The 17582-nt window shown below is 49.9% G+C and overlaps 1 protein-coding gene, 1 long non-coding RNA gene and 2 other non-coding genes across 7 annotated transcripts; 1 reads left to right on the top strand and 3 right to left on the bottom strand.

Annotated features, from left to right (window-relative positions):
- Positions 1–3062: 3062 nt before the first annotated feature.
- Positions 3063–12253, bottom strand: TBRG4 (transforming growth factor beta regulator 4). Of its 4 annotated transcripts, XM_081535198.1 has the most exons (12): positions 12080–12253; positions 10922–11028; positions 10181–10645; positions 8068–8391; positions 7291–7462; positions 6869–7026; positions 6159–6269; positions 5046–5190; positions 4446–4691; positions 4205–4316; positions 3976–4090; positions 3063–3368 (listed from the first exon to the last, which is right to left on the bottom strand). In XM_081535198.1, exons 3-12 carry the CDS (start codon positions 10592–10594, stop codon positions 3267–3269), a joined length of 1899 nt encoding a protein of 632 aa, XP_081391324.1. In that variant the 5' UTR covers positions 10595–10645; positions 10922–11028; positions 12080–12253; the 3' UTR covers positions 3063–3266. The 4 variants fall into 4 exon arrangements, with proteins under 4 accessions (XP_081391324.1, XP_081391325.1, XP_081391323.1 ...); XM_081535199.1 differs by lacking the exon at positions 10922–11028 and having other exon boundaries at positions 11946–12253; XM_081535197.1 differs by lacking the exon at positions 10922–11028 and having other exon boundaries at positions 12177–12253.
- Positions 7121–7255, bottom strand: LOC145524944 (small nucleolar RNA SNORA5). The gene has a single exon (XR_014067974.1). It is a non-coding gene; the product is annotated as a small nucleolar RNA SNORA5 (small nucleolar RNA).
- On the bottom strand, positions 7630–7765 carry LOC145524945 (small nucleolar RNA SNORA5). Its single transcript, XR_014067975.1, has one exon. It is a non-coding gene; the product is annotated as a small nucleolar RNA SNORA5 (small nucleolar RNA).
- A 72-nt stretch (positions 12254–12325) lies between the features above and the next one.
- Positions 12326–17311, top strand: LOC145523955 (uncharacterized). The gene is made up of 4 exons (XR_014066976.1): positions 12326–12395; positions 16210–16257; positions 16356–16561; positions 17111–17311. It is a non-coding gene; the product is annotated as an uncharacterized LOC145523955 (long non-coding RNA).
- Positions 17312–17582: the final 271 nt, after the last annotated feature.

Genomic DNA, 17582 nt, shown 5'->3' with positions numbered 1-17582 from the left:
AGGAAATAAAGCCAAGAGCAGAAATCAATGAAACAGAAAATAGGAAAACAGAGGAAGGAATCAATGAAACAAAAAAAGAATAGTTCTTTGAAAAATCAGTAAAATTGCAAGATGGACAAAAATAGAGAAGACACAAATGACCAGTATGCCACGGGGGCTATGATGGTTAATTTTATGTGTCAACTTGACTGGGCTTAGGGATGCTCAGATAGTGGATTAAATGCTATTTCTGGGTGTGTATGCAAGGGCATCTCTGGAGATGAGCATGACTCAGTAGACTGACTGAAGAGATTCGGCCTCACCAGTGCGGGGTGGGGATCAACGAATCTGTTGCCGGGGGAGGGGGGGAGGGGCAGAGAAAAACAAAAAGGCCAAGTGTGAATTCACTGTCTTGAGCTGGGATGTCCACCTCTGACCCTCGAACATTGGAGCTCCTAGTTCTCCAGCCTTTGGCCTCCAGAGCTGACACCAGTGACACCACAGCCCCACCGGCCGCCCCTCCCCGTTCTCGGGTCTTTGCACTTGAACTGAATTTATACCAGTGGCTATGGCTTTCCTGGTTCTCCAGCTTGAGAACAGTCAGTTGTGGAACTCCTTGGTCTCTGTAACTGCAGAGCCAATTCCTATAATAAATCTCTTATGTTTATCTCTCTCATATATTCTGTTGGTTCTTTCTCTGGAGAATGCTGACTAATAACAGGGCTAACACTCTGGAGCCTGAAGCCCAGACTACTAAGGGAATGCTACAAACAACTTAATGCTCATAAATTCAACAACCTTGAAGAAATGGACAACCACTTGAAAATTAAAATCTACCAAAAATTCAAACAAGATGAAATAGGTAACACAAATAGTCTTAAAACCATGAAAGAAACTGAATCTGTAACTTAAAAAAAGCTTCCCCCAAGAAGTCTTCAGGCCCAGATAGTTTTGAGTTCTATGAAGTATTTAAAGTAGTTCAGTTTAGTCAGTCATGTCTCTTTGTGACCCCATGGACTGCAGCACACCAGACTTCCCTGTCCATCACCAAGCTCCCAGAGCTTGCTCAAACTCATGTTTAAATGAGTAGTTAATTCTACTCATTTAAGGTAGAATTAACATCAATTTGGGACAATCTCTTTCACCTAAATTTGGAACTTTCTGTGTTTCAAAGGACACCATCAAGAAAGTGGAAATACAGTCCACAAAATGGGAGAAAATATTTGCAAGTCCTCTATCTGATAAGAGACTTGTTTCTAAATGTATAAAGAACTCTTACAGCTCAGTAAGACAACCTAGTTAAACACTGGACAAAGGGACTGAACAGGTATGTCTCCAAAAATTACATGTAAATAGGCCATAAGCACATGAAAAGACACCACTAGTCATCATGAAAAAATGAAGATCAAAGCCACAATGAGATACCACCTCATACCCACCAAGATGACTAGAAGTCAGGTTAAGTGTTCCACATCCCTAGCCATTAGGCAGATGCAAGTGAAAAGATGACTCCACACCCATAGGAACTGCTCCAGGAATACCATAGGCTGGCAGAGGTGTAAACTTCACTGCTTCCCACACTGCTGGTGGGAATGTAACAGTACAGCACCTGGAAAACCCTGTGGCAGTTTCTTAAACAGCATATAAATCCCATATGACCCAGCAGCTGTACTCATAAGCACTCATCCCAGAGAAATGAAAACTTGGGTTTACACAAACACCCACACATGGGACTGAACCACAGTCTAACATCAATAACAAGGAAGGACCTACTGGATCAAACTCCAGAGAACTGTGCCTGTGAAGAAACCCAGTTTCCAAATGTCATATGCTACATCATTCCTGTACGGAACATTCTCCAAATAACAAAATAGAAACGGAGGATGTGTGGATAGCTGTTGGTTGGCTCGAGGCCAAGGGGGTAGGTATGAACATACAGGGCAACATGAGGTGTCCCGGTGGTGATGCAAGTGTGCTGCGCATGGACTTTTATTCTTGTCAGGCAGTATCCTGGTGTGACACGTGCCCATCACCTTTGAGGAAACTGGCAGAGGGCACAGGGTACACTGTGTAGTTTCTTTCAGCTGCAGGAAACCTGTCAAACTATCTCAACTACAAGCCACAGATCCTAGTGAACATGAGCTTTCCTTTGTGGGAGCTCCCCAAGGTCCCCGAAGCTGGCTCAGCACCATTGATACTTCTCCATGCTGGCCCTTCACTTTGGTACACTCTTCCCCGCTCCCTCACCTTATCTGGGCTCTGAGTAATGGGCTTCAGAAAGCCATCCTGGCTGCTGTGTTCTCTGGGGCAAGAACCTCAGCCAGCTTGTGCCAAGTGCCAGGCACCCACATCCTGTGAGCTCCTGCTCTACGGCTCCTCCTCTAACCCAAAGCTTGTGTGACTCGCTTTCTGAGGGACCACTTTGGAGGGAGTGGGGATCAGTTGAGAAGGGGGTCCAGAAAAGCCAGATGGCCCTTCTCTGCTCAGCTCCACAGCCAAGTCTCTTGTGACAGACTAGAAGCTAGAAAGCCTTTTTTTGGCCTTGGTATTCGGCTTGTGGGATCTTAGTTCCCCAACCAGGGATTGAACCTGGGCCCCCAGCAGTGGAAGCAAGGAGTCCTAACCCCTTCACTGGTAGGGAAGTCCTGGTGGTGCTGCTGCTGGTGTGGTGAAGGGGGCCCTGGGCTCCTTGGGCAGATGGTTACCACAGCGGCGACACACACCATGGCACTCTGCTCCAGATGTAAGGACAGCAAGGAGTCTCTTCTGGCCCTGCAGTGTCAGTCAAGTACACTCCTTTTTTCTTCTCAGAGCCAGTGCCTCCTGGGGGACTGGCACTTATACCACATGGCAGCACAGGCCGTCAGGGTGCCCCACTCAACCAAGACCATCGGATGGGAGGGGGCCTCCCAGGATGCCATGCAGCGAAAACCCAAATGGCCTCCCCTGGGAAGGTCCTCACATGTTGATGTTTAGCCCGTACGGGGGCTGACTGCAGGCTTCTGAGCAACAGGCCAGCCGTGCACCAATGTATATGAGAGGGATCCTCTGCGGGTGGCAGAGAAGCCGGGATAGTCGGGCAGTTAAAGATTAAGAATTTATTACTCATGAGAGAATGACCTACTACTCAGAGATGCTGGCCACCGGCCCACTTCCCCACTTCCAAGGCCAAGGTCCTGCACTGAGGTCTGTCCTCGAGCGTGCCACCTCTTGCCCACCCAGTGCCCATGGCTAGGCCTCTGGAGAAGTCCAGCCCCCTGGGCACACAGTCCTTGCTATGGGACAGGTCATTTGGCCAGCTCCTCTGCCACTGCTTTGCGCATCTTGTCCTTGAGATAGGCGCTCTTCTGCCATTCAGACTTCAGTTCCATCCACTCATAGTATGGGACCTGCGGGAGGCAGTGGAAACGAGTCAGGGCAGGTGGGAACTCCTGTCATGCCTCCCGCCCTGTGCATCACACCCCTGGCCCCCAAATCCTGAAGGAAGATGCCTACAGAGCTAGAGCAGAATGGGTGGGGAAGAGACTCCCACTTGGTCAGTGCTCAAAGCTGCAAGGGCCCATGAATAAACAGGACCAAGGGTGGCTTCAAGATTTTAAAAGCTGTATCAAAAGTAAAACAAAACGCTCAAAAACGAGCCACTTGTGTATTTTCTGGCCCCATACAGAACAGCCTGCTCTCCGGTCCAGATGTCTCCATGGTGAGAACCTGGGACCAGGCCTGGGGCCGGACCTCAGCACAGAGCCCCGCATGAGGCACAGGTCAGCACGAGGCCCTGGGCACTGGGTTTGTCTTACCTCTTCCTCTCAGAAACCCTGGCTGAGGAGATGGGAACAGCATCAGATACTTAAAAGCTGTGTGACGTTTGGAAAAACCTAACACCCTTCTAAGTTCCCCTTTTCTCATGTGTGAAGGGGGAACCCCAACACTGGCGACCTCAAGAGCTGGGGTCCGACACTGGCTCCCATCAGCCAGGGGGGAATAGGAGATACTCACGTCGATCAGCAGGAAGCCAGCGGCCAGCAGGTGGCGCCGGGCCAGCACGAAGCGCCCCAGCAAGTCTTTGCTTCGGCTGTTGAAGTTGGGGAACTCCCAGCGAAGGAAGGCTAGCCTGGAGCGGGAGATGGGGTGCTGTGGATGCTGACAGCTCCCTCAGGCCCTTGGAGGGAAGAGGAAATGCCAGAACCAAACGCACACGGCCCCCAAGGGTGGTGTGACCACCTACCTCTTGGCCCCAGGGGGGAGTGGCTGGCTGCCAGAGTGGGGGGCCAGATGGGGCGCCACAAAGTCCCTCAGGGGCAGGAGTTGGCTCTCGGTGTCGAGCAATATCTCAGCATCTGAGGAGGGCACAGAATGAAAATGTGGTGGGGACTATCCTTCAGAGATCAACTGGGCTTACAGCCCCTGCCCTTATGATGGATGAACAGAGGGGATTGCTGGGAGGGAAGGGGACAATGGGTCCTCACCCAGAACCCAGCCATACTGCGTGGCCACCATGAAGCTGCCCTTGTCGGCACTCCCCAGCAGCCCCTTCAATGTCTCCTGCAGCTCCTTCTGCAACGGGGTCATCTTCTGTTCAAGGGCCGAGGGGCTGGGGACCAAGGCTGAGGTAGGCAGAAGGGGTCCCGTGTACTCGGGTTGCTCCAGCTGGGCGGTGGCATTGATATGCAGCAGCTTCTGGAAGGTGCTTTGATCCTTTGGGGACTTGCCACCTAAGGGGAGATGATGGAGTGAGAAAAGAGGCTCAGGAGGACTGGGATGGAGGGACACAGGGGCCATGTGGGAGAGTCAGCAGCACCCTCCCCCACACTCAAGTCTCACCCTGGACTCTGGGTCAGGAGCAGCAGAAAGAGGGTCTGCCGGTCACCCACTAGGAGTGGACAGAGAAGGAGCAGATGCTGGGTGCGCCCTGGCCTGTCCCATCTCCCCAATGCTGAGCAGAGCCCAAGGCTAATAACCAGGCAGCCATCCCAGCTGCAGTGGTCCCTGGGGTGGGGTGGGAGAAGGGGTGCACACGGCGGGCTCACCATCACTCAGGAGAGGGAGGGATGTCCCCCACTGCTCACCTAGAAACTGGGCGTGAAATTCAGGGCGGAGCACAGCCTGCAGCTCAGCCTCCCGCACCTGCTGCAGCACACACAGGGCCCACACCACGTCCACCTGCAGGGCTGGCTCCAGGCCCACCAGCTCTGACCCCAGCTTCTCATGCACCTGGGCGACGACAGTGCGGGGTGGGGAAAGCAGGTTCTGCTCAGTGGCCGCAGGCATCCCTGGGCTGGCAGCAGCTGGAGCTGCCCTATGACCTGGACATGCTGAGGCCCAAGGGGATGAGGCGAGCAACCTTGGCTCAGGCACTCTTGGTCAGGTTTGGGGGACCCCTGGTGACAGGTACCAGAAACCCTCCTCATCCGTTAGGCCCAATCTGGACAGCAGCTGGGCTACCCCTACTGCCCCCTCTTCCCACCCACTAGCAAGAACCTATGCACAAAACCGTGCTACCAGCACAGGGGAGATGTTTCTGGCCCCAGGAGCTGGAGATTATGAAAAGGGAAGCAGCTGGCCGTCTGGGGGAACACCCACTGTGGGGGCCCGGGGTCATACCCAGTTCACTCATAGGATGCTCTCACCCCGGCAACTGGATTGAGTCTCTGAGCCCCAACAGGGCATTAAGGGAACACCAGGAAGTAAGATAGCTCAAAGCTTCCCTGGTGGCTCAAACAGTAAAGAATCTGATCGCAATGTGGCAGATCCAGGTTTGATCCCTGGGTCGGGAAGACTCCCTAGAGAAGGGCATGGCAACCCATTCTAGTATTCTTGCCTGGAGAATTTCATGGACAGAGGAGCCTTGTGGGCTACAGTCCATGGGGTCACAAAGAGTTGGACATGACTGAGGGACTAACACACGCACACACAGACAGTAAGAGCAGGGGTCCCGCAGCCCCACTGCCAGTGAGCCACTGGATGCCTTCCTGGTCCTTGGCTGCCATGCTGGCTCTCGCCTGTCCCCAGACAACCCCTGGGATGTATGGCTGTAGCTGGCTCTTTCCACACTCCCACCAGGCTTTCTTCATTTTTGCCTCCCCACCTTGGGCTCCTCAGTACAAATCCGGTCTCTTCCCTCCCTCCCCCTTGGTCCCAAGCTGCTCTGAGCATAGCAGTAGAGGGTGTGAAGACTGTACCAGGCTGAAGAATGGATCCTCCCGTTCTGGGCGGAAGTTCACACGGGCAAAAGCCAGGAGCATGTTGCACAGGTGTGGCAGAGTGATGCTCTGGGCTCTGTCCAGGACGTGCTGGGCAGATCAGGGAGGATAGAAAGGCAGGATGAGAGGGGCCCGATGGTATGCAGACCTGGCCCTCCCCCAGAACCCATGTGCTTCCAGCCCAAAGGGGTAATTTACACAGGGCAATGGGCAGAGGGCTAGCCCCTGTCCTCCCTGAGGCAATCATACACACATAAAAGACAACAGCTTCAGAGATTCTCTTCAGTCTATAGACACAGTTTCAACCTACTGCACCTAAACCTCAATGCAAACATCCACTTTCTTCACAACTCCATTTTGCAGCTGTTGGAAGTTTAGGGAGTTTTGAGTGGATTCTCGGCCTTGCTGTCTGCACTGCTCCCCGCACAGTCACCCAAAGACACACACAGTCTGTCACCTACAAAGTTTGGTGAAAAGAATGAAAGGAAGTTTCAACTACGCTTTCTTTCACAACTGAGTCATACTGCTTCTCTCCAAAGAAACTGGAGTAAGGACTCCATATGTGCCACTAGGAAGTGTTCTGGACTGGCTGGGCTTCCCTGATGAAATGCCCAGGGAGTGTGCATAAGCAGGGGGTCAGGAAAGGAGGGCCCTCAGAACCTAGGCCTCACGTCTGCACCCCAGCTCACCTGGACGAAGGCCTCAAAGAGGGGCAGGTTGAGCCACTTAAGGAAGGCGAAGGACTTGGTACAGCGGGCTACCTCGCTGGACGTCATGCTTGGCGTGTGGGGGAGCAAGTCGGCTGCCAGGCGCTGGAACACCTGGGTCTGGTGGAAGCCGAGTTTGCCTTGGGGACAGAGCCTGAGATTTAACTGGTAAGAAGCAGCAGGCCGCCCTCAGGCCCACCCCACCACCCACCCCGGTCTCAAGGAGTAAGAGCTTGGTGTCTGTAACCAAATTTATCCCTGAGGCCTAGCACAGAGGATCAGGGCCCATGAGTCACAATGTTTCTGTAGCAGCCTTTTGGGCCAGTGCCTGCCACAGATGAGGTAGGCACCGAATTTGACACAGCTGCAGCCAGAACCCTCCCCCTCCCATGCGCAGTGCTCACCATAGGCATAGGCCAGGTCCAAGAGGATGCTTTTAGTCAAGGGGAAGGGCTTCTGGACCAGGTGGTAAGAGATGGCCCGCAGCAAGGGTACCGATCTCCGGTTCTGAGCTGCCAACGTCACCAGCACCTTCCGCAGCTCCTCAGGGCCAAACTGCTCCACCAGCTCCAGGCACTGTCAACCACAGCCGGCAGGGGTCAGCTTGATGGCCCGAGGGCCAGGGGTCCCATGCAGTGCAGGCCCTGCGAGACAGCAACTAGGCCTGAGCTTAATAAACACAGGCCCCATCTGTGCAGGGCCTGCCTCTGCTCCTACCCCAGGGAGTCCCCAGACTGGGGATGCCGTGTCCATAGCCAAACTTATTCCCAGGTCCCAGGGCAGGGGACCCAGGGCCCATGAGCTGCAGAGTTTGCTGAAGCAGTCATCCGGGCCAGCGCCTGCTACCATGGAAACAGGGTTGAATTTGACTTGACTGCGGGGCTAAGGCAGGGGTAGAGCAGAGGGTGGCAGGCGTGATGTCTCTAGGAAGCACTAACCAAAGCTGAGCCAGTGGGGCAGCTAAGGCCACACTTCACGAGCTGCTAGCCATGCTGTTTCCAGGTCATGTGCAAGATGCAATTTTGGAGGAACTACAATTTTGTTCAGGCTTTGCACCCCCCTGGATCCTTGAAGGAACCAGTGGGTACAAAGTGCTGCCTGCAGCTGCCTAAAGTGCCAGTCCTGCCAGTGCCATGCCCCAGACTATGGACAGAAGCCATAAGGCTCTTGCCCCTTAGTACCTTGTCCTCCAGGCGGTTCATCAGAGACTCGGAGAGATGCCCAGTTTTCATCATCATGGCCACCACCGTGCGTCTGTCTTCAATTTCTGCCCAGCGCCGCTCGAGGTGCACAAGCAGCTCAGCCAGCAGCTCCTGGGAGCCCTGCTCCTGCATGTAGGTGGCGCTGGACTCGGCCAGGAAGGCCAGATGCTTGTACTTGAGCCTGCGCATGCGCCAGCGGACCTCCTGCTCCACTGACCGCAGCTCCTTGGAGGTGGTGGGGAGCCCCAGTGCATAGAGGCTCCGGAGCAGCTTCACGAGGGTCCCATGCCAGACTACAGCTATCTAGGTGGGGGGCAGGGTGGGGGAGAAACACACAGGCAAAGTCACACCTAGGACCTTATTGATCCTGTCATAGAACAGGCCAAGGCTCTGAGCTGGAGCCTGCCTCCCGAGAACTGGTTATTTTAACGTAGGCATTTCTACTGGGCACACCGGGCGGCTCCTTAATAGCCTGTCTGGGCCTGTTTTTCTGCCCACAGTGCTCACTCCTCCTCCAGCTCCATTTCTGAACAAGGGTGACCCAGCCATTCCCTGCAGGGTGTGCTTTCAGGCCTCAGAGAAATGCGAGGAGCCCTCTGGCCCAGACCCCACCCTCAGGGAAGGCAGAATGTGGTAAGTTAGAATGGCTCTGTTGTTTGCTGTGCTAAGGCTGTTAACTCTGCCACTCTTCAAGTCTCCAGACTCTTCTGTGAAATGGGGCTGCACTGCCAAGAAGGGGAACTAAAATCATATGCACGAGGTGAGGGGCAAACAGAAAAGCAGTTGTGTGAAGGGCTGGGCAGAAGGAGAAAAGTATGGGGGATTCCCCAGCAGGGCAGTGGTTAGGACTCCAGGCTTTTACTGCCAGGGGCCCGGGTTCAATCCCTGGTGGGGGATCAACAATCCCACAAGCCAAGGTGTGGGGGAAAAAAAGAAAGTATGAATTTGATCTCAGCATCACATGAGCCTTCAGTGACTTCTGCTGTTTCTGCAGAATTCCCAGACAGTAGGAGGACTCTTTAAAAGAAAGCTTGATCAGTTTATATTTCTAATTCCTGGTTCATTACTGGCTTGTAATTTTGCTACAGTGTTTAGTTTGTCTCTAAAGATTTCGTGTAAAAGGTTTAATAATTAACGACTAGAATGATAGTCTTAGAACAAGAAGGGATCTAATTAAGATAATTTATATGAGCTATATTCTCAGCAAGAAAAAAATCTGTACTGTGACCCCAACACATGGGCGCACAGTACAGATCTGTCTTTTAACTAAAGACAAAAACTCCCACGAAACAATACTTCCCTTACTATTTGTGAACTGTTTCCAATATTTCTTTATTTCCACATCCACTATACTCTCATAACCTGCAGTTGAAAAAACTCATTTAACTCGACCCCTCCCTTGAGCTGTGAGTCTCCTCGTCATACCTGACAAGTGGACATGGCCTCGCCTTTCCAGAGCAGCCAGGGTGAGGGTCTGTACCTCTCTTCTGTTTCACAGACCTTCGGCTCCAGCAGACCCTAGGGTGCCTGAAGTCTGCATGGAGTCCTTCTTCACACTGAACAGGAACTGGGTTGAGTTCTTCCTGCACCCACCCCTGCCACATACAAGTTCCCTTCTCACCATGTTCCTCCTCTAAGGATCTGACTGGCTGGGATAACACCCATGGTCAGTTCAAGTTTCTGAGATCCTCTCCCAGTCACCCTTCATCTCCTCCAGTTTCAAGAGTGTGTCCTCTGTCAGCCAGACACGGAGGAGGGGCCATATCAGTCAAGACTGCACGGTGAAGGGGAGGCCCCCAAATGCACTGAGAAAAACCAGGCTCAATCCTTTTGTTTGTATTTACTGTCTCTGGGCTGCCTGTAAGATGAGGACAGCAATATTCACCTAACAGAGCTGTCATGAAGGTTAACAGAAGTGAAAGCACATTAAAGTATTCTGGAATCTATAAAATGAAAAAAATACCACAGGATGTGGATGGACTAAGCACACAGCAGAGTTTCCCTCTATAATGGGAAAGTGACTGGATGCTTTGGACTCCATGGCCCGTTATATTCCGCTTGCTGAACCTGCAGAAATGGCTCCAGAACCCACCTGGCTGTTGACAAGATGGAGGAGTTGCCAAAAGCGAGCATCCTGCATGAGCGTGGCTTTGTCTTTTGGCTTCTCAGAAAGCAGGCGAGACAGCTGGATAAGCGCAAGGGCTGCATGGTTCTGCTGCAGACAGTGACCACCACCCAGCAGCTCCAGGACCTCCTCGGGCTGGGTGGCCTTCTCGATGAGCTGCTCCACCTCCTGGCGCTCAGGATAGGGAGTAAACACCTGTTCCTTCTCCACAAGCTCTGACAAGGGGCCTGGGAGGCAGGAGCTGGGCGAGGTAGCTGAGGAAGTTAGCTGCTTCTGGGTTCCCTGAGGGAGTCTCAGCTTGCCAACAGGGGACACGGCAGGGGCCAGGCGGGTGGCCTCCCTTAGGAGGCATGTGCATCGCCTCACCAGCCGAGCGGCCATGGTGGCCCAGGCGGCAGGGAGGGGAGCCTCCTAGCAAGTGACTCCAAAGCCCTGAAGAGAAAAAGGAGAGAGAAAGGGGTGGTGCAGCGGCAGTTCCCGGTTCACAAAGACAACAGAAGAACCCAACAAATGCAAGGGAGCCACAGCCACATTCTCCATAGGCCAGCCCAAACTCCTCCTTTCTGACTGACCACCCACAGGCAAAGGCACGTTCTGAAGCAAAAATCTCAGAGGGCTTTTGTTTCAATACAGAATGTAACCCAATACTGAAACTCAGGAGCATTACAGTCTGGGCTGGAGGGCTTCTAGTCCTGGTTGTGGAATTACCTAGGAATGGTTCAACACTTCAGAACCCCAGGCCTGGTCCAAGACCTCTTGAGTAGGAGTTTCTGCAAGCAGGGTTTGAATAGCATTCCACTCACTCCTCCCGCTCCCTTTTAAGTTTGAAAAGTACCCAGGATTAAAAAATTATTGGCTTACAAAGAAAATGAGACAGAATATTTTAAATTAGACTACTCCTAGAAAACCCTGGACATATAATCCATATAAACATCCCACAGCTTCTGTGGATGTATTTTTAATAACTTATAGACATGTGAGTGAGCCTTCCCAAACCAACTGGCATTATTACATTACTAACCTACTAAACACACATACACCCCTTCTGAGAGCAAAATCCATGATCCAATCATAAAAGCAGTTCACAACATGGCGCAGAATTATTTTCCCAGTTTTACCTTTTCTTTCTCCCTGGAGCACACTCCCTCATTCTCAACAGGCCTTGCACTTTCATTACACCTGGGCAGGGCAGGGCAGGGCAAGGCCTGCTGCCTCATTTTTTTTTACGCGCCATCATAGGGCTCAGGAAATCACCCTCCATCTTTTCGCACTCAGACAAAACGTTACCTCCTCCCAGAATGTTATATACCCGATGCTACTGCTTTTTAACAAGTCTGCCTCGCGCACTAGCGTGATTAAACGATCTAGGTAAGGCAGACCACTGGCACACGATAAAAGGTTAACCTGGGCTCCCTTCTGCCAAAGCAGAGAGCGTGTTTGACCTTAGATTTCCCAGAACTTGGTCCGGAACATTTTAACATGAGCTGATTGTTGCAGCTGTAAAAAGTTTAGACTCACTGTATACAAAACAAGAGGTTCAGGGAGGAGAAATATTGGTCCAAGGGCAACATCCACATACATCCACAAAGCCCCAGCGGAGGCGAACACTGGAAACGTTCCTTACTAAAGTCAGTCCTACGAGCTAGCGAGGAAAAGAGTTCAACTCAAACGGACTTAAGGATCCTTAACACCAACCCGGAAGTTCAGCCCTCAGACGCAAAAAGAGAATCACCTTTACAAAGAGCAGGCAGCGACCGCGCCGAGGGTCAGTGCAGGGATCGTAGGCCGTCACGCAGGACCTCAGAAAAGGGGCGCGTGCGCACGAGCGGGCACTGCCCTAAACCGGCCCCGGCCCCTGCCACTCACCCCGATCCACTGCGTCCCAGGGCGAGCTCCAGGTCTCCTCTCCTAGCCATGACCCCAGGTCTTCAGGACCCCCCTTCCCCCTGATCCCGATACGTACGGCGCTGCCGCCGCGGCCGCCGCTACCGCGAGCTCCGCCGCTGACCTCCATGCGCCCCAGTACTGCCCTCGGTCCACGCTACGCGGCGCGCTCGTTTACGTCAGTCGGAGCGCCGCAGGAAGCGAGGCTCGCCACCTGCCTCCCGGCCGGAAGTCATTGCCGGTTCGTTTTTCCGGCTGGGTGCCATCTTTGCTGAGATCGGGAACTAAGTGATGGGAAGTGAATTGAGATATGTTGAGCGATTTAGGAAAAAATGGAAGGGGGAAAAAACATAAAAGTGTCCAGAAACGGAGGCTGGGGGCTTGAGCGCCAGCCTCTCGTTAGTACCTAGCTTTCATAAGGAGTATAGGAGGCGACCCTTTGTCGTCAGTCGGCTCCCGCGGCCCTCCGCCGCGCCTTCCCCGCAGGCCTCTATGTCTCTAGAAAGAAGCCCCGGCTGTAGACGGTCCAGCAGTGGGCTGGGCTGTGACTCGCTGGGGAGGTCTCTCAGCCTAGGTCTGCGGAAACGCAGGGCACCATTTGCCGAGATCTTGCACTTTTTCCAAAACAATGTAGGATTATGGAATTCTGTGTGCAATCTCTTGGTTTTTAAGTGTTTACCTTTAATTACAAAAGAAACTGCAGGGTAAGCCAAGCAAGATATATTTGAGGTCTGTATGTGGACTTGATTGATTTTTTTCCTGCACAAATTTCTATTTCTATGGAATTAGGAACTGCTTTTTTGGGGGTTGGTTAAGATTCCAAGTATTTATCACAAATTCTACTCCAAATCCTTCACAGCTTCAGAGTCTAAATCTCTCAAGATGTTTTGACGCTTCAAATAGGTCACCAGGTTAATCTTACGAAGGAGTCTCTTTTTTTGAGGCGTCTGACCTCCAGTGTGGATTATCATCGCTATGCTCTCAGCGCAGATTTTATCCTGGGATCTGTCTCCCTTTACCATGTGCTCGGTTCCTTTTGCTTCCCTTGATGCTTGCTCTCTTTATTTCCTGTCCTTTACCTTATTTCTTGGTTTATGCCCTTGTTTGGGTGGTGCCCTCCTCCAGTACTTCTACGAGAATTGATGCGAAGAAGATTACGTTTTTAAAGGCCTTGCAGGTCTAAAATGTATTTTTTGTATCCTGCTTGATTGGTAGTTCGACTGGGTACTGTATTTAAAAGTCATTTCCTGATTTTGTAGGCTTAGTCTGTGAGCCTCTAGCTTTCATGCTTCTGGTGTTTGTGAGGCTTCCAGAAATTGTATGTGAGATGTTTTGTTCGCCTGCCCTCCTTCCCTTCTTCCTTCCTGTCCTTTCCTTCTTCCATCCGTTTTTAAAAAAAATTTCTAAAAGTTTGTATCTTCTCATTATGCCTAGGGTTATGATATTTCACAGTGGTGTTATTTGGTGTGAGTCTATGTCTTATTGACTGAGCACAAGAAGAGCCTTCAATCTAAAAACTCATTTTCTCAGTCGTGAAAGTTGTTATATATTGTGTTGAATATTTCCTTTCTTTTGCTTTCTCTGTTCTCTCTTTCTGAAACACCTAGATTTGAATATTGGCTTTTCTAGGCTGATACCTGATTTTCTCTAGCTTTCCCATCTTACCTCTTCCACTCTTTATCTGTTTATGCTCTATTTTCCTGGAGATTTCCTCAACTTTGGCTTCCAGCTCTTCTGAAAATTTGATTTCTGCTATCATACTTTTACTTATCAAAAGCTCCTTTTTGGCTTTTGAATGTTCCTTTTTTATGGTATCTTTTTTTGTTCTTTCATGATTGTAGTATTTTCTTCTATCTGTGAGGATATTTATGATAAGGATTTTTTCTCTAAGCTTTTCTTCTCCCTGTAGAATTGCTGTTCTTTTTTTCCTTTTGTTGGTATTCATTTTTGGTTTTTATTCTCAGATATCTACTTATATTTAAATATGATAAGAAGGAACTCTCATCCATTGCTGGTGGGAGTGCAAAAAAGTACAGCTACTTTCAAACACAGTTTTCAGTTCAGTTCAGTCCAGTCGCTCAGTCGTGTCCGACTCTTTGCGACTCCATGAATCGCAGCACGCCAGGCCTCCCTGTCCATCACCAACTCCCGGGGTTTACCCAGACCCATGTCCGTCGAGTCGGTGATGCCATCCTCTGTCATCCCCTTCTCCTCCTGCACCCAATCCTTCCCAACATTAGGGTCTTTTCCAATGAGTCAGCTATTCTCATGAGGTGGCCAAAGTATTGGAGTTTCAGCTTCAACATCAGTCCTTCCAATGAACACCCAGGACTGATCTCCTTTAGGATGGATTGGTTGGATCTTCTTGCAGTCCAAGGGATTCTCAAGAGTCTTCTCCAACACCACAGTTCAAAAGCATCAGTTCTTCGGCACTCAGCTTTCTTCACCGTCCAACTCTCACATCCATACGTGACCATTGGAAAAACTATAGCCTTGACTAGACGGAACTTTGTTGGCAGAGTAATGTCTCTGCTTTTAAATATGCTATCTAGGTTGGTCATAACCTTCCTTCGAAGGAGTAAGCATCTTTTAATTTCATGGCTGCAATCACCATCAGCAGTGATTTTGGAGCCCCCCAAAATAAAGTCTGACACTGTTTCCACTGTTTCCCCATCTATTTCGCATGAAGTGATGGGACCAGATGCCATGATCTTAGTTTTCTGAACGTTGAGCTTTAAGCCAACTTTTTCACTCTCCCCTTTCACTTTCCTCAAGAGGCCCTTTAGTTCTTCTTCAGTTTCTGCTGTAAGTGTGGTGTCATCTGCATATTTGAGGTTATTGATATTTCTCCTGGCAATCTTGATTCCAGCTTGTGTTTCTTCCAGCCCAGCATTTCTCATGATGTACTCTGCATATAAGTTAAATAAGCAGGGTGACAATATACAGCCTTGACGTACTCCTTTTCCTGTTTGGAACCAGTCTGTTGTTCCATGTCCAGTTCTAACTGTTGCTTCCTGACCTGTATACAGGTTTCTCAAGAGGCAGGTCAGATGGTCTGGTATTCCCATCTCTTTCAGAGTTTTCCACGGGTTATTGTGATCCACACAGTCAAAAGCTTTGCATAGTCAATAAAACAGAAATAGATGTTTTTCTGGAACTCTCTTGCTCTTTCAATGATCCAGCAGATGTTGGCAATTTGATCTCTGGTTCCTCTGCCTTTTCTAAAACCAGCTTGAACATCTGGCAGTTCATGCTTCACGTATTGCTGAAGCCTGGCTTGGAGAATTTTGAGCATTACTTATACTAGCGTGTGAGATGAGTGCAATTGTGTGGTAGTTCAAGCATTCTTTGGCATTGCCTTTCTTTGGGATTGGAATGAAAACTGACCTTTTCCAGTCCTGTGGCCACTGCTGAGTTTTCCAGATTTGCTGACATATCGAGTGCAGCACTTTCACAGCATCATCTTTGAGGATTTAGCTCAACTGGAATTCCATCACCTCCACTAACTTTGTTCGTGTGATGCTTTCTAAGGCCCACTTGACTTCACATTCCAGGATGTCTGGCTCTAGGTGAGTGATCACACCATCGTGATTATCTGGGTCGTGAAGATCTTTTTTGTACAGTTCTTCTGTGTATTCTTGCCACCTCTTCTTAATATCTTCTGCTTCTGTTAGGTCCATACCATTTCTGTCCTTTATCGAGCCCATCTTTGCATGAAATGTTCCCTTGGTATCTCTAATTTTCTTGAAGAGATCTCTAGTCTTTCCCATTCTGTTGTTTTCCTCTATTTCTTTGCAGTGATCACTGAGGAAGGCTTTCTTATCTCTCCTTGCTATTCTTTGGAACTCTGCATTCAGATGGGAATATCTTTCCTTTTCTCCTTTGCTTTTCGCTTCCCTTCTTTTCCCAGCTATTTGTAAGGCCTCCTCAGACAGCCGTTTTGCTTTTTTGCATTTCTTTTCCATGAGGATGGTCTTGATCCCTGTCTCCTGTACAATGTCACGAACCTCTGTCCATAGTTCATCAGGAAGAAGCTGAACTTGAACGGTTCTATGAAGACCTACAAGACCTTTTAGAACTAACACCCCAAAAAGATGTCCTTTTCATTATAGGGGACTGGAATGCAAAAGTAGGAAGTCAGGAAACACCTGGCGTAACAGGTAAATTTGTCCTTGGAGTACAAAATGAAGTAGGGCAGAGGCTAATACAGTTTTCCCAAGAGAACGCACTGGTCATAGCAAACACCCTCTTCCAACAGCACAAGAGAAGACTCTACACATGGACATCACCAGATGGTCAACACGGAAATCAGATTGATTATATTCTTTGCAGCCAAAGATGGAGAAGCTCTATACAGTCAGCAAAAATAAGACCGAGAGCTGACTGTGGCTCAGATCATGAACTCCTTATTGCCAAATTCAGACTTAAATTGAAGAAAGTAGGGAAAACCACTAGACCATTCAGGTATGACCTAAATCAAATCCCTTATGATTATACAGTGAAAGTGACAAATAGATTTAAGGGACTAGATCTGATAGAGTGCCTGATGAACTATGGACAGAGGTTCGTGACATTGTACAGGAGACAGGGATCAAGACCATCCCCATGGAAAAGAAATGCAAAAAAAAAAAAAACAACCCCACAGTTTAGTAGTTTCTTAAAAAACAAAATGTACTCTTACTGTGTTCAGTGAACTGAATGTTTCCATCCCACCCCAAATTCATGTGTTGAAACCTGTTGCCCACTGTGATGGTATTAGGAGGTTGGGCCTTTGGGAAGTGATTAGGTAATGAGAGTAGTGGCTTTGTATTGGGATTAAGTTCTTTTTCGAAAGAGACCCAAGAGAGCTCCCTTGCTCCTTCCACAGTGGAGAACATTGTGTGTGGGTGTATGGACAGGTGCTCAGTTATGTCTGACTCTTTGCAACCCTATGGACTGTAGCCCTCCAAGCTCCTCTGTCCGTGAGATTTTCCAGGCAAGAATGTTGGGGTGGGTTGTCATTTCCTCCTGCAGGGGATCTTCCTGGCCTAGGGACTGAACCCACTTCTTCCACATTGCCAGTGGATTCTTTGCTGAGCCACTGGGGAAGCCCAGGAGAACACAGTACATCTACAGTACAGAAGAGAGCACTCACCCAACTGTGCGATGCCTGATCTTGAACCTACAGCCTCCAGAACTACGAGAAATAAATTTTGTTGTTTTTGAGCCACAGAATGTGTGGTATTTTTGTTACTGTGGCCCTAATGGACTAATGTAATCCAGCAGCTGTGCTCCTTGTTAGTTACCCAAAGGAGTTGAATACTTATATCCACACAGAAACCTGCACATAGATGTTTATAGCAAATTTATTCATAATTGCTCAAACTTGGAAGCAATCAAGATGTCCTTCAAGGACCTCTGTGGTGGTCCAGTGGCTAAGATTCTGCCCTCCCAATGTGGGGGGCCCCAGTTCGATCCCTGGTCAGGGAACTATATTGCACATGCT

Source organism: Giraffa tippelskirchi, chromosome 10, assembly GCF_054371585.1.
Source record: "Giraffa tippelskirchi isolate mGirTip1 chromosome 10, T2T-mGirTip1v1.2.pri, whole genome shotgun sequence".
NCBI classification, from domain to species: domain Eukaryota; kingdom Metazoa; phylum Chordata; class Mammalia; order Artiodactyla; family Giraffidae; genus Giraffa; species Giraffa tippelskirchi.
The sequence above is the reverse complement of the archived record's forward strand: the minus strand, read 5'-3'. Positions and strand labels throughout refer to the sequence as shown.

Excerpts from the sequence above, each read along its gene's own strand:
- TBRG4 (XM_081535196.1), bottom strand. The coding sequence starts at position 12,227 with ATGGAGGTCAGCGGCGGAGCTCGCGGTAG. Across the intron at positions 10,599-12,198 it reads AGCGGCGGAGCTCGCGGTAG|CACCATGGCCGCTCGGCTGG; the intron begins CGGCGGCCGCGG and ends TGCCGCCTGGGC. Across the intron at positions 4,091-4,204 it reads CTCCCCCCTGGGGCCAAGAG|GCTAGCCTTCCTTCGCTGGG; the intron begins GTAGGTGGTCAC and ends CTCCCGCTCCAG.